Source organism: Pollicipes pollicipes, unplaced genomic scaffold, assembly GCF_011947565.3.
Source record: "Pollicipes pollicipes isolate AB1234 unplaced genomic scaffold, Ppol_2.1 Scaffold_4740;HRSCAF=5597_pilon_pilon_pilon, whole genome shotgun sequence".
NCBI lineage: Eukaryota > Metazoa > Arthropoda > Thecostraca > Pollicipedomorpha > Pollicipedidae > Pollicipes > Pollicipes pollicipes.
Window position 1 is genome coordinate 12,814,493 of NW_023596545.1, and position 22,245 is coordinate 12,836,737.

The window sequence follows — 22,245 nt, forward strand, 5'->3', positions numbered from 1 at the left end:
GGTTTATCGGTGTAGGTATACATTGTTACCTAACGTTAGACAAAATCATTGTACACCACTCGTCGTATTTAAGGCGGAACATATCGTAAAGAATCCTAAGACAGGTAGATTCATGCTCCTACCTTCGAATTTTAATAACTACGATAGCGAGCTCCCATGCGCCACACGCACCCCACCGCCTCGACTCCCCTGCGCCTTTTCTGCGTTGTCCTTGCGTAATTACAATATTTCTGCTGTCAAGCACCATAAAAAATGTACGGGACCAAGTCAACAATAATAATGCAACGAGAAACGTTTTTTTATCGCGTCTAGGTACGTTTATGAAACGGACAGACCAGAATAGTCCAGAACATAGCCTAAACTAGCCTAACCTAACCTAACCTAACCTAACCAAACCTAGCCTAACCTAACCTAACCTAACCTAAACCTAGTCTAACCTAACCTAACCTAACCTAACCTAACCTAACCTAACCTAACCTAACCTAACCTAACCTAACCTCCCAACCCTATCCCCTTCAACTCAGTGTCCCATTGGCATCCATGTTCCATGCCATATATATGTACCGTACTATGAAGTTTTGTTTAGCCGCCATATTCTCGTTTTGCTTTTCATTCCCACCCAAAAAATGTCATGTTTGACCACCATGTCGACCAATCTACAAACCATACGGAAGACTGCTTGAATACGCAAGAAATATATTTCACTGGATTCTTGTTACCTTGGCCCCGTACATTTTTATGGTTCTTGATCGGCAGTAATGTTGCGATTACGCGTAGCAATGGTGTCGGGGTCGCGGCTGCTGCGTGTTTGCGGCGCTCGGATGTTCGCTATCGTAGTTATTTAAGTTCCAAGGTAAGAGTTTAGATGACCTGTTTTACGATTTATTACGATATGTTCTGCCTTAAAGACGACGATTGACGTACAATGATGTTTTTTAACATCAGGTAGCAATGTATACCCTGACCCAAATCGGTCTTCATCGGTCTTCGGTTTATCTTCTTTTTGTGTTTTTCGAATGACATCATTAGAGCATACGGCGCAGAAGCGTCACAGTCCATGACCGGCCCCACCCGCGCTATGCAGAACCACGTGACACGCGCTGCTCGCTGGCGCCTGCCCCACGGAAGATCCCGCGGTCGCATGACTCAGCCCGCGGCGGCGCCATCCGAAAAAGGCTTGTCGCATCAGCCGCCGTGGTGCGTGCCCCGCGGGGGCGGGTGCTATCGGGACACGGATCTGCACTAGTCAGAGGCCGGTGCGCGCCGAAGGGACCGGCCGCGCCTCCCTCGGGCCCGCCGGCGCCGGCGCCGCACGCACTGGCCTCGGGACCAGACACTGGTCCCGGCCGGGGATGGTCTGCCGGGGTACGGACCGCGGCCGGCTGCTCCCCCGCGGCCCGCCGGTGGGCTCCTGTGAGGATAAGGTGCGACATTCGCGTTCGAGGGACGGAGATGGAATATGTCAGATGACTTGTCAAGTCGTGGTGGTATCGAACTAGAACGGGAATTGAATGTATAGGCGGTTGGCGAAGAACCTGATAACGTACAGCAGCAGCTCGATGCGCCGCCGGCTCCGAGATCAGAACGACCGTGATCAGCTGTGTGGTTGTGCCACAATCTCTTCTGTAGGTTTTTGATCACTCATATTCAAATAAAGCAACGTGCATAAATAAATTATATAAATCATTCTTATTACATACAAACCATATAAATTATTAAATAAAGCAACGTACGCAAGTAAAGCAACGTCATGAGTAAAACTACGCATCATTTTGGAGGCGCTTTGCTCTCTCCCTTCCTAACACACAGACACACACACACACACACACACACACACACACACACACACACACACACACACACACACACACACACACACACACACACACACACACACACACACACACACACACACACACACACACACACACACACACACACACATGTGCAAATGCCAGTCGGATCGATGTACAGGTTCTGGGGCACGTAGGCTTACCCATCCCATCTACACATCTCATCTACACACATCCCATTTTCCATTCATCTGCATCCACCCGTCTCCACCCATCTAGGACGCGGACTCGATATCATATGCTGCATTTGCAGCTTCCATTATGTTTCACGTTTTGTGTTATGTGCACATTTACAGCACGCAATATGTTTTAAAGATGGCAGAGCCCGCGTCTGGTCTCCTATTATTTGAGAGTATGATCACAGGCTTCGGCAGGCTCATAGTGTTCTTTAATATAATGGTTACAACGACATTAAGTGATTACATCAGATGTTGAGATGTTGAGGGAGTAAACGTCACAACTATATTAGCAAGATAAGATGTTGCCCGAAAATATAAATTTTAAGGTATGCTTGCATACGCATGGCTCGTTATTTAAATTAACTGAATCGTAGTCTAAATGACCTGAATGCATATAGGTCGGAAATGCGACACAGAATTCAGACTTGCACTGCCCACTCAAATCAAGATTGGAAAAACATGAACTGGCTCACTGCCAACTGAATCGACCAACCACCAAGTACGCCATGACGTGAAATGAATATTCATGCACGGCCGTAGTTGGTGGTAGTTTATTACACTAGACATGCCGCCGCCCTCGAGGCGTACTATAGATCCGATGCTGGCTCGTCAATAATGCATAATATTGTCACCTCGTCAACGGTATCGATTTTCGTGAACACCCTCGATGACGGTAATTTTACGGGAGCATCACATTGGCTCATTTCACGTTGCTGTAACAGCGGAATAATCAACCTAATTGCGAAAAGGCGTCCGACGCATCTTTTCCCCACGGAGGGAGGAACGGTAATAGAGGTTCCTGACAGCACAAACTGCGCGAAGCTGTTCATTTTATAGGGCATCGCACGCCCGTGGATGCCGGCGAGGGCTCCAGTATGCATGACTGGCAACCATTTGCGAGGCATCGTGGACGGGTAGCATTCCTTTTATTGCACGGTCCATAAAGTAGCCAATAGCTGAACATGTTTTGTGTGCGAGCATTCGTACATTTTTCGACCGCTGACGTCCTGTATATTTATGCATATTGATCCTATGTTTGTTATGTTAGCTTATGTCTACTTCACAAAAGCTAAAAACCCTCTGAACTATTGATTTTTGGCATCATGATTTCAGTGTTTCTATTCTGATCATAATCGGCCTTCAGTATAATCGTGTGGTGGTACATAGAATGTTAACCATCTTCAAAATATGAACCCCTAGCTCATCATACTGGTATGTCAGCACAATTTTCGTGTTTTATCCCACATATGGCGACATGTCCATGCTTTTGGATGGATTCATCTACTTGCTATCAGAGGCGAGGGATCGCGCAGAGGCGCAATGCATTAAACCATTACAGCATAACAAACCTCAGGAACCATATCGAGAATGAGTTTTTACCTTCCTCTTCCTTTCAAAATGTTTGTTCTGTCACCAATTCTTGACTTTCCAGTCAAAAATACGGTTTACTACGTATTTTCGACGTTAGAGGAAGCATATTCGTAATCACAATCACGTATTTCGCCAGGGCGCTCTCGCATACTGATGCAACTTTTGACCAAGCTGCTTTGGCTATCGCGTTCGAAACGAAAGGCAGAATCAGTCTGGAGGCATTCGCGTAGGATTTCCTGTACTCGCAGCGCCAAGCAGATTGCTTCCATCCAGCACGCTGAGGCTCAGAACGCATTGCCAGGCCGCGCGACGATGCCGAAAACACGTTCAAGAGGGAATGTGAGATGGAGAAGGCAAGCGTATGCTAACTCAGTGAGCACTCGGTCATCCGCGCTGTCAGGTCGCGCTGGACCGTGTGCGATGTTCCGAAAAGATACACTGGCAATAAGCCACAAACGCGCTAGATGTGCAGCTGATGCCTATCTAGTGCCTACAAACGCAAGACACCACGCCCCTCGCTGATAGATCCTGGTGTTTATGGAGTTCATCGGGTATGCCCTTCTCACCTCAGACTGGCAGGCGACTCGACGGCTGCCGCCCACGCCGCCGTCATTCTGCCACAAAGCCGTTGACCATGGTCGCCCTCATTATCTGGGGCGGGCTTCCTGTTCGGCGCGCGAGATTGCTTTCGAGCGGATGCGGCTTCCATGCCGCCTGGCTCGCCGTCTGCCCAGCGGTGGTGTTCCGAGGCCGGGTACCGCTTGTCGGACGTATTGACCCCGGGCGAGATAAAACCGCCCCCGGTTTGACCGATGGCCCCGCCCTGAATGCGCCCCACCGCCGCGCCGCGCCGCGATAGAGCCGGCGGCCATTCAACGGCTCGGCAGGCCCGTGGGCTCCTGCCGGTCCGTGCCGCGGCTGGGGCGCCGGCCGCCGCTGCAGGGTAAGGTGCCGTCTACCCCGCCACAGGGTTTGGTGTGGATGCCGGACCATCGGGCTGCGATGCGACGCACTCCAGGCTTCTGTTTTAGTGAGGAGTGAAAGCGTGTGTGAAATGCCTTACCTCCGCTCATGCGCCTAATGAGTTGACCCGGCTTGGTGCTGCATGCGTGTGCGCAGTAATTTTACACCGAAATAGAATCCAAATGATATCTTGAAGAAAACAAACGTACAGCACTAGCACTGGCGTAATGAACCTGCCAACTGTCGATCGTACCAACGCATTTAGATGAGCAAAACGAGTGATATAATTGCATTTTTTTCAGTCTGACAGTGACCACGACATTTAGTCCCCCACGAGGTCCTGACCGCCTCTTCAATGAGTGCCGAACTGCCGAGCCAGGCACGGGCGCGCCGTCTGAGGGCCGTCGTGGATCCCGGCCGGGCCGACCGCGCAGCCGGCCCGGCCGATCACGCAGCTCGCTCGCCGCTGGTCACGTGCATGTCCAGTGACGGCAGATCGGGCACCTGCCGTGTTCACGGCCGGCCCACGTTTTTGCCCGGCCGACGAATCAGAGCGTCGCGCTCCACAAACTGCGCGCGCCGCATTAGCCTCGTTAACCGTTAGTTCGGCTACAATTTGGCGCTGTAAACTATTTTTCTTAGCGTTCGTGTCCCACCCAGCGCGGGCGGAAGGTTTGAATGGTGGCATAATGGTGCACAATGCCCCATCAGCTAATGAGGCTAGGCCAGTTTTTGCGGGGGTAACTCTTGCCGTTTCACAACGCCCTTGTTCCCACGGGTTTTTGCCCGACTACCGTACGATATGAAGCAATTTGTAAACAAATTCATTGTGATTCGGAAGTGCTGCATCATGTTTGCAAACTAGTAATGATGAGGTGGAGCCAGTCAGAGTCGTTTGAATCATTCTTTATTAGTTTGTTGGAAAAGTCCGGACAAAGTGGAGAAACACAAAAACTCACTGACAACAAGCGGGATAAAAAGAGAAGGGTGAGTGACAGGAAGAGGGAGGAGGCAGGACATATTGAAAGAGGGGAGGAACAGGATGAGTCGAAGGAAGGAAATAGTCTCCAGAGGCATATTTGCAATCTTGAACAGCTGAACGCTAAATGTATTGTGACATGCACTTGCTTCCAGCGATACGTCCAAGAGCGTAAGAATCAAGTGCGGCCAAGTCCTCAGATGCAGGAGCCAGCACCAAACGGTCGGAGGAATCACCAGGCTTACCATCGATTTGCACCGTTCCGCATGAGCAGGCTCCCGCGTCTCCCGCATGATCACATAGTTGGCCGGCGCGACCCCGAGTCGCTGCGACATCTCGGAGTGAGTGGGGCGCGTGTGTCCAGCCCCGGCCGGTCACCGTCGCGAGCGAGCCGCGGCGGCGCGACGGAGGACGAGGAGGTCGTCGTCGTCAGTCCATACGTCGTGAGGACGGACGGAGATATTTCCCGGGCCGTGGCAGGGGGCGGAGACGCTTGCCGTTAACGTCAGCCCCCAGATGAGGTCCATCTGTTTGGGCCCGCGGACCATTTCCCCAGGCGATTTGGCGTTCAGAAATAGGAAAATCGCTTATGTTGTTTTTTCCTGGCCGCCGAATCGGCGGTTCTCAATGGGGGGCGTGCAAATGCACTGTCGGTGAAAGATCTATGTATGGGCTGGACCGACGGGCGAGGTCCAGAATTTTGGAAGCGTCGAAGCCAGAAGACGAATCGGCGACGATAAATGTGTCTGCCGCAGGGAGCGATTATTTTGAGATCGCCAAAACAACTTGTTATTGACGCAGGCGAGCCGGCCCCGAAAGCCGGGCCGGCGTCCAACGCCGCGCCAGCTCAGCCGATATCACGCGCGGATAATTGTTGCCAAGGATTTATTGCCGCCAGGTGGGTAACCAATGCGGCAGAAGGCCTTCTTAGCGTCTCTCTTGCGGCGGACCCCTTTATCGCCGTATTTTCTCTCGAATGGGCCGTAAGTCAAACTGTCGGAAGACACGCCTGTTGTGGGAGCGGCGGGCGGCGTGCGTGCGGCACACAGGCCCACTTTCAGCGTCCCGCCGCGCCGGCGGCCTCTTCATCTGCAGGGGCGGTGATTCAGTGCGGCCGGCGCGGGTCAAGCGCATACGGCCACCTCTGACCCGCGGAGAGCGGCCGCACATAATGAAGACGCCGCGCTGCCGGCCCCAGAAGCGGGCCCGGGCCCGGACTTTGGGCCGGGCAGCGGGGCAGGACGACGTCGGCAGCTCAGGCAGCCAGACTGTCAAGGGCTGGTGTAATGGTGGCGGCGGATCTTCTGTGAGGTTGGCGCGCGGGGGGGGGGGGGGCAAGTGATGTTTGCCATGCCTCTTCCGCTTCTTTCCACGCAGCCATAAGGTTGATACGAAGTCATGCCGATGTTAGGGGGAGCTGTTACCCCTGAGCCCCGCTGCTACAGTGGTGCTCTTCAAATGGATCAGGCTTCAATAGAAACGCGAGGGAAGCGAGCTAGGCATCTGATCAAGTAAGACAATAGTACAAAAACGTCGGCATGAAGTGCGCTGGAAACCAGACCGAGGGGAATCCTAATACCGTCGTTACTGTTTGTAAGTGGCTTTGTTGAAATGTTGATTGTGGAGACCTCTAGTATAATCAGTGGCTGGTTTCTGTGGTGCGCGCGTGTGTGTGTATGTGTGTGTGTGTGTCTGAAAATGGCATGTTGTTAAAAACAATCAATACAAACTTCATGGTCAAGCGCTGATAGTTGCTTCCAAGTTCACTGAATGTCACCTGTCAGCGTCTCGAAATGCACACGAATCGGTCGATTTTGGTGATTGTAATCATCATTATTTTCATCATGTACTTGAATGTGTAGAGCAGTACCATGGCCTTCATGGCAAGAGCCCTTATATACGCAAGTTCATTTGCAAGCTTAGAACCTTCGGGAGCACAAATATAACAACACACTATCAGGGTGAGTGCGGCAAAACTTTTGCTGATTACGGCTCAGCATCCACCGCACCTGCACGTGAAACTCGGCCGCGGTCTCGACGGCGGGCACGCCCGCCGGCAGCCCACTCTCCTCGGCTGCCGCACGGAGCATCTTCGTGCGCGATAGGTGTGGATTCGAGGCGCACACGGCACAGCGTTCAGCTTCGGTTTTTTTCGGCGGATGCATTCTCGAGGAACGACGGCAAATCTCTGAGCCCTGTAGGTGAGAGTTCGTTCTGCATGCGATGCACGAAAGCTACTCGTAAGTCTTAATGAGGTACATGCCAGGGCCGTTTCAGTTCAGCTCAGGGCAATGCCGGACTATTTCCGTGTGTTTAACTTTAGTTGTAACATTATCATGACAACGCCTTAACCATCTTGCCACTACGGCTGACTGTTTTTTGTGTGCTTGCGTTGGGTCGCCGGGTCGTACCCGTCCAAGCTGTACCATATAAAGTTGCAAGCGGGGAAACAATCGTATCCACCTTAAGTTTGTATTTTTTGGTTAGTGGGCGCGAGAACTTGGAACACCAGCCAACGTTGCTTGTCAACATCGCACCACGGCGAAAATATGTCGTTCGAAAGTGAAGTTGTTGTTCAAGACTAGCTTCGATAAGTTTGGAACTAGCTGAAGGACCTATTGTTGCTTCTTCGAAAAGAACCGCAAAACTTTGACCAATCCTTCTCTGATGTTATGATATAAAAACACGTTTAGTTTTTGTAGGTTAATGTTGATAGCATTGTGAACAAGCTCACCGCTTGGCCCTGCTCAGACTAGTGTCCATTTGTCGTTCCAGTTCCGCTGACAGCCCACTAAGTCAACACAATACACTGGTTGACATGCTATGGAGGCAATGCGCATCCCTGTATATTCATCGATTTGAAATTGGCCTTACATTAAGAGGGTCGTTCGTGTCAAAATGTGAAGTAGTACTGCTCAGACAACACACCACCTTGTCGTTGCAACCTTCTCAGTCAAGAGGACCGTTGTTAAGAAGACAGGTGGCTCAAACTACCCAGTCACTGTCCGTGCCAACGGCAACGCTCCGCAAATTGCCCGCCCTGCTAAGCTGATCACGCAAATCAGTGGTTATTTGTGTCCCTGACACATGGTGCGCACTGAAACATCAGTCTAGCAAAGAATTTGAACCCGCGTGGCTTTTACGTATGGCGTTCTTCTCAGCAGCAGCATGTGCTACCTTTGATCTTTACAGCATTTTCTTGTCCAATCTGGCCCGAAGGCGTAGCAGAACGTTGGATCCGCCTTCGCCACAGCTTCGGCATATTTGTGTTGCATGCGCGGATGGAACACGTTGGGATCCCAGGTGGGGACTCCCAGGTATGGCACACGGCACAAGTACGGCTCAAAGCTGACTCAAGTGGATGCAATGCAAATATTTTCCATGTTCGGCGATTCATCTTCGGGTATTTCGTTCCAAAACGGGATTGTTCATTTACAGAGTTGCCATTATGATGCATAATACAAAACCGCGACACTACTGATGTTTTCTGAACAGCTCTTGTGTATTTATGCTCGTCTGCCAAGTGGCAAATGCTTGGATAGATCATGAGAGAACAACGATATGTCCGGGGATATCCCTAAATAAATTAATCGAATTCCAGGGCTACGCATTTAAGTCTGGGCCAAAACAAATCGTATCTTATCGGCTCTCGGTGTCATCAAAACATGCTTTCCGATCAAACATCTATCGCCGTTACAAAACAAGAATGGCGTAGATCAATTCCGACTTAGCTCATTTCGTTTCCCTATTTCCTAAGCTATAAAATCGTTTGATGTGCGACCGACGAACGTCCGTCAACACCTCATCTGCAGTCGCTCCAGACAACTCGCGCTTATTCCGAGAGAGCGACCTAACGAAAATAGGTGCTATGCTGCGTTACTTTCAGCCCAGCACACCCTGCGGATCATTCCAATGAGTATTTTACGGCGCGAGCGCCCGTGCTACGGTCCGGCTGCAGGTGCGAGCTGTCGGGTGTTGTCGGCCCGGCTGTCTCGTAAAGTCGCTCCCCCTCAGGCGCGAGCCGGCACCAGTCGATACCCGCTGCTCGCAGCCATCACACCCCGCCCAAACAAGCTCGTGCGCGGTTTACGGCGCCGCGGCGAGTCGGCCGCCGCCGAGGGCGGACGTAGCAATGGACGGGGCCAAAGGAAGGAGAGCGACGCTGACCGGCTGTGGTGGAAAGAGCTTCTCACCTAACGATCTCCTTACGATTTGGTACATGGGTAAAGGCACCCCCGTCGGGGACATGTGGGTTTGACACGGAGTGTCCTAGCACCACGTCAAGGACCATGCCGCACTAGCTCTCAACCGACTCGCGTGGCCGAACAAAGTCAGACCCCCGTTCTGAACCGATTCTGAACCAGCACGAAACCGGCCAGCCGGAGGGATTTCGAACGGGCCTAACCCGCGACCGCCGCCGGGACCGGGCCTCGCCAGATCCCGGACCCTGACCGGGACCTGACCTCGTCACACCCGGACCCTGACCGGGACCTGGCCTCGTCACACCCCGGACCCGGACAGGGTCCGAATTACGCCACATCCCGGACCCTGACCGGGACCTGGCCTCGCCATACCCCCGATCCGGACCGGGTCCGAATTACGCCATACCACGGACCCTGACCGGGACCTGGCCTCGCCACACCCCGGACCCTGACCGGGACCTGGCCTCACCACACCCCGGACCCTGACCGGGACCTGGCCTCGCCATATCTCGGACCCTGACCGGGGCCTGGCCTCGTCACACCCCGAACCCGGACCGGGTCCGAATTACGCCATACCACGGACCCTGACCGGGACCTGGCCTCGCCACACCCCGGACCCTGACCGGGACCTGGCCTCACCACACCCCGGACCCTGACCGGGACCTGGCCTCGCCATATCTCGGATCCGGACCGGGACCTGGCCTCACCATACCCCGGATCCGGACCGTGCCCGGGCCTCACCACACCCCGGACCCTGACCGGGGACCTGGCCTCGCCATACCCCGGACCCGGACCGGGACGGGCCGGCGTGGCGCGCCGGCCGTCTCCGACGACGCGTCGCCTGAGCGCGGCCGCCGATACCGACGCTTCTGCCGGGCGGAAAGGCGCTTAGTACCCGGCCGTCGGGTGGGCGCGCTCTTTGTCTCTGGGCAGATGGTTTTAGGGCGGACACGCTCGGGCGCATCGGAAAGATAACGCCGCATTATCCATCACCGGCGCGCCGAGCAGCGCGCGCTATGGGCCAGCGCGCCGTGCATGCTCCGGCCTCCCATCGGGTCCCCTGGGTGTTGGCGAAAAAACGCGCCGGCTCCATGAGGGGAAAACACGACTTTGCTCTCGCATCGCTCACTTTTTGCCGGCGGCCGCGCTCGCGCCGATAAAAGATTTGCGAGGAAACGTGATAAGAAGTTGTGGACTTGAGGCTTCAAAGCGGCTAAGTAAACAGGGCTAATGACGGCATCTAGAAGCTAGTACATCAACCTCTTCAAAACAAACAGGGGCGATGCTTCATCTCACAGCACCAAAACGAAACGCAAAAATGGAGCGACAAAAACGTGACCTATTTTAGATGCCCAGGCGCAGATCAGCATATGTAACACAAGATCGGTGATTGATTCGGCAGCTGATCCCGACGGCGAACAAGCAGATCATCTGTCGGACGCGGCAGGCCGCCGGGCACTGATCCGCACCTCCCCCTGCTCCAGGTGGCGATCAAAATCATCGACGTCGACAAGGTGAAGGAGGACTACGTGCGCCGCAACCTGGGCCGGGAGGTGAAGGTGCTGTCGCGCCTGCTGCACCCCAACATCGTGCGCCTGTACGAGACCATCATGGTGAGCATGACCACTGGCCCCGTGCGGAGCACGCCGCCTGTAACTACGTCGGGTACCCCGCGGCGGCCTGACTTTGGACGCGCACTGATACACCCGTTTTTCGTCGGTCACGGGGTGTCATCGACAGCACACGTGCCCCCGGCGGTGCCGACCGAACCGCTGCGAAAAAATAGTGGCGCCACTCGCTTCCGTCGAGCAGCTGGCTTTTATTGCAGGCCGTCTCGAGATATTAATGCTTCCGCGACTTTTTATCAAGGCGCTGCCATCCATCACCGAGGAGACAATGGTCAGAAGCGGGCGGCGCGTCCCGGCCAAAACCATTACCGCACGCTCGACTGTATTTCATTTAGGGGGAGAGCCGGCGGCGGCCCCCGGCGGCGGCGGCGGCGCTGGCCCCCAGTCGGGGCGGCGTGGTCGCATCGGACCGGAACCATTCCAGACCTCGTGCGGAAATATATTGCACGGACGCCCGTTCCATCGATGGTCGGAACGAGGCAGTGGACGGCGCTGCGTGGACGAATTGGCCGCGCTTGTGGCGCCGTCAGTGCGCACGACGACGGACGGTAGGGGACGGGAGCCGCTTTGAATCTGGGGATCGCCGGGCGAGCTATGCGGGTCGTGCGGGCGCCGCGGCGCGCCGGGATGTGACCACGGAAGGGGAGCAGGGAGACGCGCGGACGCGCTGCCTGTGGCGGAATGGGGCCGGAACAGGGAGTGGAGGAGCTGGGGATGGCGAGGAACCAGCCACCGCCAGTGAGAGATGAGGGTAGAAGGACCAGCCCGAGGTGGCAGTTTATACATGAGGTGGTAACGCTCCTCGCTGCCACCCGCGCGAGGAGGACTTGTGACTTACATAATTGCGAAGTGCAACTCTCAAATTAAGAAAGTTACATGTGATTTTGAAGGGTGGTCCGTAGTCTGTAATAGCCTCGATGATGCTGCCTAACGAAGCTATGTGTAGATAATTCCGTACATTGAGTAACATGTGAACGTAGTGCTCCTTATCAACAAAGATATGACCATTTTTATGACAAACTAGACAGCACATCATTAGCCCAAGTCACATAGACCCCTTTCATGTGAACTCCCATTCAGCCACCAGCCGTGCACGATTTATGTTGATGGGACGTCCATGAGCCATATCGGCGTCCACGCTGTCAAATCATTATCGTTGATCGTTATCTATGAAACAGTTGACACCAAATTGGGATGCAACAAAAACTGAACGACCTGACTGTAAATAAATTCATGTGGGAAGACCTCTTTTCAAACCGGGGCGTCCACAGTAGCTGATCGTAAACTCTGCACACAAAAACGAGTAGGAGAGGAATTTTACGTCGCCTTAAAACCGCCTAACAATGGATGACTAAATTACCTATCCCTTGGTGTGACGGGCAGTTAAAGACGGGCCGGGCCTCGGCCTTTGCGGATCCTTTGAACCCAATCTTGTGGGATTGCAATTAAATTAGCCGCAAGTCTACGCTTTGAGTCACGCAACTGGGTCAGCTAGAGGTCACGCAGGCTGGCGTCTCGCCAGCCAGAGGGCATGTTCATTGTACGCCGCGGTGGAGCTGAACCCGGTCCGGAGCTTTTCGCCGGCCCTGACAAATGTTCTGCTCAGCACGATAGAGCTTCGGCAGTGCTCCCCGAGGGCATTGCGCTTGTGCGTTTGAGATGGAAGCCGATTAAAGCGAACAGCGGCGACTTGCAATCTACATAGTGGCACGAAGAGGCTACGGTTCAATCGCAAAATGGCTGCCGCGAAATTGCGATGGCTTTGATCATGGATGAAAAGGAAATTTGCGACGCGTGGCACACTCATCTATGCTAAAACAGCATTGCATTTTCTTTCGTGCGTGGTACAAGTATAGCTGCCTCTCTCCGAAACGGTTTTCCCGCTCGTAACATTACCTTACATGGAATAATGTCACACTAAAACACTCTCGATGTGTGGATAAGTGAACGATCACGTAAATACGGGTTTTATACGGCATTTACACTGTAACGCTCTTAGTTTCATAAAATTAGTCCCGGGAAAGAATGCGAGAACAAAGTACAATGGGTAAATGATGGTTGTTGGTTTATTTATTTCAATTTTGCATCCCCTCAACTCTTTTCATGCACGACGCACTGAATGGAAAATGTTTCGTACAGACTACATTCAAAAATATATGGTAGACAAGAAGGCATGCACTCCGCATTTTACGCCCAGGCCTGGTGCCGGGGCCTGTTTCGCACGGGAGACTGTCATTCACTCGTTTTGGCACTTCAATGTCATTGCTGGATCAGCCCCTAATCGGCAGTTGGCCTGGTCAGCTCAGCTTCAGCAAAAAGCATCAGCTCATGGCATTAATCGACCAGTAATGAGCTGAAGTCCGTTCAAGAGAGGGACGAAGCGCTCCCCTGCTTCCAAAAACCTACATTCACGTGCGTTACATGCGGTCAGAGGTGACGTGTTGTGTACATTTTCAGGGGGGGGGGGTTGGATGACGTAGCCTGCTAGCGATATAAGACTGAAAGTTAGGTATGAGGCCGTGTGTGGAAAGGCCTAGTCTCAAGAAGTAAACATTACCGTTGAGCCCCTCACTTCATCCCACCTTTTAAAAGTGCCACCCGTGTGCATAGCTGATAATTGGTATTGGGCAATCAATGACAGTCACTTTATCAAGGTCAGACAGACTTTTAAAAACGTCATACTTTGGCAAAACCAAGAACGACATCCAAGAGAGAAGGTTTGTTAAGAACCGTTTCTTTGCAAACGTCTTAAGCTAGCTTTAACTCTGAAAGTGGGCGACCATACACGACGCATGTGGCAGGTCAAAGAGTCATTTTCAGGACCCACAAGAGATGCGGCGTTTGTGAACCACAAGGACTTGAAAAAGATGTCTGGGCAGCATGAACTGGTTGACATATCCGCTCTACTACAATATCAGGTCTTAATTGCCATTTTCCGAATTTTCCAGAACGCTTAGAACAAGCAAAGGCAAACAGACATCAGTTATTCGCAAGTCATTTCACGTTAGAAGTTACTGTGCTATGCTTCATCAGTGGCTTCCCTTTTCTAGACAGCCAAGTGTCCGTTTTGTGCTGGTGATAGATGCATCCAAATCGGCCGCCGGCGTCGCGCGCTTCTGCTTCTCGCGTCCCCTGGCCCTGCCTGTCGTCCTGCGCGGGTTGACAGAACACGTTCGGGCACAGTTCCTGCAGTCATCACCTCTCCGTTTGTTTGGACTCGGATATCACCAGGACGGCCGACTGCTGTTCTGCGTCACTCAAGAGCTCGGCCCTTTGCATTCCCAGCCGCCGGCGCCACCTCCCCCCTCCCCACTCCCACCTCAACCCCCACCATCATTCAGATCGAGCATGCAGGCTGGCGGTGACAAAAACGCATTCGACACACCGGCATGACAAAAACCGGTCCGGGGCTGTACTGCCGAGTTGTGAAGCTCGGATGAGGACGGATCTGAGGCAGGGGAGTCCACGCAGCCGAGAGAGGACGATTTGTCAGCTGCTGCTGTTCGTTTTTGTCCGGCACTTCGATCCGTGCTGTTTTTGTTGTCACGCTTTTTTCCGGCACTGGAGCGCAGTCGTGTTTAAGGCCTGCTTTAGACGCAAATAGATGAGTTTCGGCATTCATTTTGACAGATCCAATAACAGTTTATCCCGATATGCTTTACTGCCGAAGCCCTCCTACTCGTGGGCAAAAAGACCGCTCGAAACGTGGAATTGAAAAGGCGGGTGGAAAAAGGCAGCTGCGGAAAGATTTACAGATGTTTTTGGCCGCTCCCGAATGACTGCAACCTGGTATGTGACAGATGACCCAGGGTCCTGGCGCCGCACAGGCGACACGTGCATTTACTAACGGCCATCCAGACTCATCCGTCATAGAGTTCGTTGTGAGCTTGGGTGACTTGGCTTCAGCGATTCGTTCGTCACCCTGATGTTTTCAATAGGTTTCACCCCCTAAGGAACGCCTGATTCTGCCGGCCACTATTTTAAACCGGCACTAAGAAAGCGTATGTAGAGATGAGACGCGTCACTCCAATGTACCAAAAACTGATGTTTTCCTATGTTTTCAGCGCCATGTCTGGAGCTAGTGCATCTGGATTTGTGCGTCGGGATCAGACGTCTACCCCCTGCCCCCCCCCCCCCCCCCCCACGTTCCGTCGGCCACGTCGCGGTCCGCCGCCGACGTCAACAGCCGCCCCAGGGCTGTTGTCGGCGGCTTCCAATCGCTGATTCGTATTCTGGCAGCGTCTCATTCGCAAAGTTTGTCATTTCGTCGGACGAGAAAGGGACCGTGTGACGGTTTTCAAAGTCCGATGGGTTTTCACCGGCGACCGAACTTTTTGATTCAATCCCGCGGGCGCTGCACCGGAGCAAAAACTCGAGGGTGCCTCTCAATTGTGCGCGGCCGAGAATGAATGGCAATGTTCCTGTTCGGCCGGTGGCGGACCGCGAGACCATTATCGACAAGTTTGCGATTTTAAGGAGTGTTTAAAATCCCCCCTTCTCCGATCTTTCCACACACGCTGCTTTACACTCTGGTTGAGGATAAAGAAAGTTTTTACAGCACCGTGTTGTGGAAAATCGCTTCCAAATGCAATTCACCTGCCTGGCTGCCTAGTATGAACATTTAAAAGTGTAATATCTCAGACTCTTCCAGTCGCGTGGATTTAACGTTAGCTGTAAACAAGTTCTGTTTTAGATCAAAGACAGTACAGGCGTGCGTCAAGAGGCGAACATCTTTGTGTAATGCACACACACGGACTGTCTCTGTTAATGGACAATGGTATTGATCTATTTGCTGCAGCCGAGCGCTCTCCAAATGTAACCACGTGCATATTTTTTTGTCATTAACAAAGGTCATTCGTTTTCTGAACCGACTTTTATTGTAACAGATTTTTGCGTATTAACTAGGCGCGCACATAGTTTAAAAAATCTAATGTATTTTATTGGGTGCATAATCCGGCTCCGGTATTTACAATCTTTGACAGATGCAAACCAATACAACCTTGCACAATAGGTCCGCACACATTCATGTCCGTGTAAGGTCATAGTTGGACGCAAATTTCTAATCATTTGCTCATACCAGTTTATGCCAGGCGAACTCGTCGGATGTCTGTCACTCAAGGCCAAACAACTGTGCAAAGCTGGGTATAGCTTTACATTCGGCCAGGCTCTGAGCCGCATGACCCCGGCCTGGCCTGACCCTGGTCGCATGACTCCCTGCCTGGTCTGACCCTGTGCCACATGACTCCCCGCCTGGTCTGACCCTGTGCCGCACGACTCCCCGCCTGACCTGGCCCTGTGCCGCACGACTCCCGCCTGGTCTGACCCTGGCCGCAAGACTCCCCGTCTAACCTGGCCCTGTGCCGCAGGTCTCCCCGCCTGACCTGGCCCTGTGCCGCATGTCTCCCCGCCTGATCTGGCCCTGTTTCCCGCGACTCCGCGCCACCGAAACTCCGCACTGACTCGGCCCTGTTCCGCAGTCGGGTCACCTCTACTGTCTGGTGATGGAGTACGCGCCGGGCGGTGACCTGTCGTCGCTGGTGAAGGCACAGAGGGAGGGCCGGTTCCCCGAGGGCCGGGCCCGTCCCTTCTGCCGCCAGCTGGTCTCGGCTCTCACCTACATGCACGGTCGCGGCATCATCCACAGGTCAGGGACCAACCGGCGACCGTGGCGTCATACGCAGGTCAAGGATCAGGCCTGTCGCAGTGAGGTCGCCCACGGGTCGAAGGCAGACTCGCGGCACGGCAGCGTACTTATGCCGCTGACAGACTTGTGACCGTGGGTCATGCCCAGGCCAGTAGCAGACTTATAAGGTCAGGGTGCAGACAGACGACCGAAGGATCGCATGCAGATCATGGGTAGATTTGTGACTGGGGCCTCATGCACCGGTCAGGAGGGAGCTTGCCGCTGTCAGGGAACATAGGTATGGGACAGGCAGGGAGGTAGCAGAGACAGGTCAGAGGGAGATGCACAGGGCCACTTCAAGGGAGATACACCAGACAAGTCAGGGGAGATACACAGGGACAGGCCGGGGAAGACAATCATGGACAGGCTAGAGGAAGATACACAGGGGCAGGTCAAGGGGAGATGAATATAGGCAGGTCAGGCGAGATATAGATCAGGGGGATATACAGACAAATCAGGGGAGATACATGGGGACAGGAAAGGGAAGATACACATTGAGAGGTTAGGGGAGATACATATGGACAGGCCATGGGAAACACAAGTGAACAGGTCAGGGAAAGATACACAGGGACAGGTCGGGGGAGATACATATGAACAGGTCAGGGAGATACATATGGACAGATCAGAGGAGACGCACAGGGACAGGTCAGGGGAGATACACATGGAGAAGCAAGGGGAGATACTTATGAACAGGTCAAGAAAAGGTAGACAGGGACAGGCCAGGGAAAGATACCCAGGGACGGGTCGGGGGAAATACACGCGGACAAGTCAGGGAAAGATACACATTAACAGGTCATGGGAAGATGCACAGGGACGGGTCGGAGGAAATATACATGGGCAAGTCAGGGAAAGATACACATAACAGGTCATGGGACGATACACAGGTCAGAGGCAGACTAGGTCACAGGTCAGGGTTGCGTAGGTCAAGGGTAGGCCTGTGACTAAGGGATCATACACCGGTCAAGGGCAGGTCAGTGGCTGACGCAACTCACACACAGCAATTGAAGGCCTGTGTATGCAGCAGCGCACTCAAAACGGAGCAACCTTGTCACCGCGGCATCATGACTAGGTTTGTACGAACTGACTTGTGGTGTGCATCAACATGCGAAAATCGAACGCTTTTGATCAGCTTCGGCGGAGTAGGCGAGCGGTCGCTTCTTTTGAAAGAGTCGCGAGTGCGGCTTCACTTGCTGATGATTGGAAGAACTGGAGTGTATTTTGGACTCAACCTTTGCATGTAACGCCTTAGGCGTGGCGCCAAATTTCAATGTGGATCTGGGGATGCGCCCTGTCTTCCACGTCTACTACAGCTCACCTCCAGGAGCCGAACTTCAAATGGAAAACGAAATGAATGACCAGTCAGATGTTATTTAGGATACAGGTCACCATTAGTTGCGTCACAACTGTAATGAGCTGATATGCTAGCCGTCCAGATGTATTGTTGACAGCGGATGTGTCAACCAAAAGAGGTATTAGGCGTATTCCTATCATTCATTGAGCACGTCGGTGCGTTGCGCAAGTGCCGATCGGCTGAGCTGCTGTTCAGCACTCCGAAGTGCGCCTTTGGCAATCGTCGCAATAAAGCACATGGGCCGCAATACAACAATGTTATTTGGTTGTAAAAAACACCAATGCAAGCTCAGGTGGGGAGACATGACCTCCGCTTCATGACCTTTCGCCGTCAACGCGCCCCACAGCTCCAAGTCATCACCAACGCAACCAGAGCAAAAAGTTGCATCGAGCTGTCGTAAAAGCGACAATTATGGCGCTCATAACATTCGTTGTGCCCTGAAATGTTTGATGTTCCGCTATGCTCTCGCTGGACTCTGTTTTTCAGGGCGCATGCCACGAGTTCGAATGTTTTGTGGCGACGGCGCCTCGAGTGGCAGGCTGCAGTTGATTCTTCTGATGAATGCGGGCAACATCGCAAACCGCATGCACCCCAGCGGCTTCTATCATTGGGGCAGGGGCAGCGACTTTTTCTCGAAATTCACATACCTATGTATATATATATATATATATATATATATATATATATATATAGCTTGGGTATATACTATAGCTATATATATTATTATAATATATATAATAACTATATATATATTATTATAGTGTATATAATAGAGCTTATATATTATTTTTGATACACGCATTGTTAAAAGTCAAAGTGGACTCAGCATTGATGATGTTTTTGGATGTTTCCCGACAAAACTGATGACAGTTTTCGATATTCTTTTCGATGTTCGCTCAAAATGACACCAAAGCTCATGTTGCAAATAAGTAATTGATTTTATATCGCATGGCCTGCTATGATCTATATTTCTTAACGTTTTATCCTTTATCGGCCATTTTCTTGACTGATGGTTTCAAAGTCGATATTCTCGCATGTAAGCACAATTCATGTTCTCTCGGGACCTTTTAGCATGAATCTCATGCCCACATACCTCAATTTTTGTAAAACGGGTGTAGCGCAAACAGAGCACAGACATATAACAGTACAGACATTAGCATTTACTCACGCAGTACACTCAATATTGACCGGTAACAGCGTTTATCCGCGACACGCAAAATACTCAATGCTCCTGCGCTCTCTGCCGTAACGGTGGCCCTCCGTGCAGATGGATGTTTCCACGTGCATTTGTTTGTTTGCTAATGAGAGAGTGCCATTCGCGGATATGTATGTATGTTTTCTATGTGTATCGTCTCTATGCCGCATTTGTGGTGACAAATGATGCTTTTTTTAATGGAGCCGAATTACGTGGAGGGCTATTGTTCATGATCATGGAGGATGTTTAACTCAATAAAAGTTTAATTTGATACCGCCACTCGGATTCTTCGTTTGACAAATGTGATAGACATTGCTGTGCAGGGCTTTTCGTCAGCTTTGTAGCCAGGGACATTGTGCTTTTTTAAAGAATAGGTGGTACATGTTGAAATGTTCTGTTTTTTCGGTTTTAGATACTGCGACGTAAAACGTCTTGAATTACTATAAATACAACGTAGAAGGCTGTACGTTGTGACTTAATAGTGCATATATTGGCCACGCAACGAAACTCTTCAGACGTTTGACCATGCACCCACAAAACGGCGGCCCGCGCACACACACACAGAGACCAAGACAAAACCCACCTGACACGCAAATCCTCAACAGCACAAAAATCATCGCACACTCCACACAGAGACGAAAACTCATCCCTCCAGAAGCGATACATATCCGCCAATGGGATCCTCGCATTGACAAGCAAACAAATGTTCGTGGAACCCTCCATCTGTATGGAGGGCCACTATTAGGGCGGAGAGCTCCGGAACATGGAGTGTTTTGCGTGTCGCAAATGAACGTTATTACCTGTCAGTGATGAGTATACATGATGCGTGAATGTTTGCATCTGTAATGTGATATGCCTGTAGTATGTTTGCGCTATACCGATATTACAAAAGCTGATATATGTAGGCTTGACTTCCATGTTAGAATAGTCACGAGATAACTTGAAATTTGCTAACACGCCGTTATATTGACTTTGTCTAGAATCGTCGCTCGAGAAATGTGCGATGAGGGATGAATGGTTGAGAAATATGACTAATACCAAGCCATGCAATATAACAATCTGTATTGTTGTGTCATGAGCTTTGGTGCCATTTAAAGCGAACGGTAAGAAAAACCGAAGACTGTCATCAGATTTATCGCGAAAACGTTAAAAAGGAATCAATGCCAAGTCCACCGGGAGTTTTTCGCAAAACGTGCATATCTATACACACACACACACACACACACACATATATATATATATATATATATATATATATATATATATATATACCTAATATACGTGCTCGACTAGAACGCAAAGCCAGTTTTCTCAAATTCTCCACAACGCCTAGAACTCCTTATTTGAAACGGCGACTGCCACGAACCTTTACACATGACTCCTGCACAGCTCACACACCAAAAAGTAGATCTTGGTCACTTTTGTTTTATACATTTGAGTTTAAACGTTTGTTGAGCAGGCATTGATACTAAGTTGTTTTTATGATATTTGTTTTAGGAGCTCACGATAGGCTGTTTCGATAAGAAATGGTTGTTCATTGCGCTGAAGTGCAATGGGATCCGTGTACCCGAAGGCTGCCTCACATTACAAGTTGAGGCCCATCAGCGTCGCAAAAGCCCAGCTGCAGCCCGCTGCGGAATCATTTTAGATCTGTTAAACACCTGTTGCACGAGTTGCGATTTGCCAATGTACGTGCAATTTCATGTTGCATATGTGGCGGCTATCAACGTAAGGTTCATTGATTGCGGCTTGAACTCGGCATCTTTTAGCTCTGTCCAAGTTATTTCAGGTTTGCTGTGCCCCAAGTGCATGTTTTAGCGTTATGCTCGGTGATGACTAGTCCCGCCATTCATTACAGATAGTTCTAATGTGCGCCAAGGTCGGTACATTTCCCTCTAAATATTCAATCACCGGCTTTGGTTTTCCGTCATGTTTTCTAGCGCTGAACAGGAAATCTAAGAAAAGAGGTATAAAACTGGATGGAACCTCATCGTTTCTGATCCCGTGCAACCGCTGCAACCACGCTTGTGCTTGACTCCAGCGGAATTTGGTCCGATTTGGAATTGTTTCTATGCTGCCTGAATCGGATTGGCATACGCATCTATTGCCTATTCGGCAGAGTCGGATAAAGAATTGATTCGCATGGATGGGAACGAAATCACATTTGCTCACATTTATTTCATTTTGGAAATTTCCTATTCACAAAACGGTTTGACCATAATCTCTGGGGTGATCAGCTTTCCGCTCACAATGTGAGCTGCCCAGCTAGTATGTATTAACATGGAATGAAACACTGGGATTTATACACTACCTGCTTGGTTGGTGGGAGGGACAATGGATGTTGGGTTGGAAATGTTGTGTCGTCAAAGCCTGAACGTTTCATAGCTTTGAAGGTAGGAAAGCTTTTGCTATTATCCTGGAATTTCCCAGGCCGTCATGTCATCTCAAGTCTTTTATATTCTATTCACCACAGCGCTTTTGTTTACGCCCCTATGCCGAACAGCCATGTTTCTATTGCATTTTATGGACACATGGAAATAGCCCTGCGTTATTTCATCCGCTAGAATCATTCGAAAGACCATGCTGTCCTTTTAAGTGTATTTACGCACACACACACACACACACACACACACACACACACACACACACACACACACACACACACACACACACACACACACACACACACACACACACACACACACACATATGGATATATATATATATATATATATATATATATATATATATATATATATATATATATATATATATATATATATACCCTCTCTCTCCTCTCCCCCTCTCCCTCTCTCTCTCTCTCTCTCCTCTCCCTCTCCT

General features: G+C 51.2%; 1 protein-coding gene across 1 annotated transcript in view; it reads left to right on the forward strand.

Annotated features, from left to right (window-relative positions):
- LOC119097935 (serine/threonine-protein kinase NIM1) overlaps positions 1-22,245 on the forward strand; it is a gene marked incomplete in the record, with an annotated part of 119,578 nt that overhangs the window by 72,965 nt on the left and 24,368 nt on the right. Inside the window, 2 exon segments of the mRNA XM_037220877.1 lie at positions 11,032-11,160; positions 16,653-16,819. Of these exon segments, the coding sequence (XP_037076772.1) occupies positions 11,032-11,160; positions 16,653-16,819 (296 nt within the window).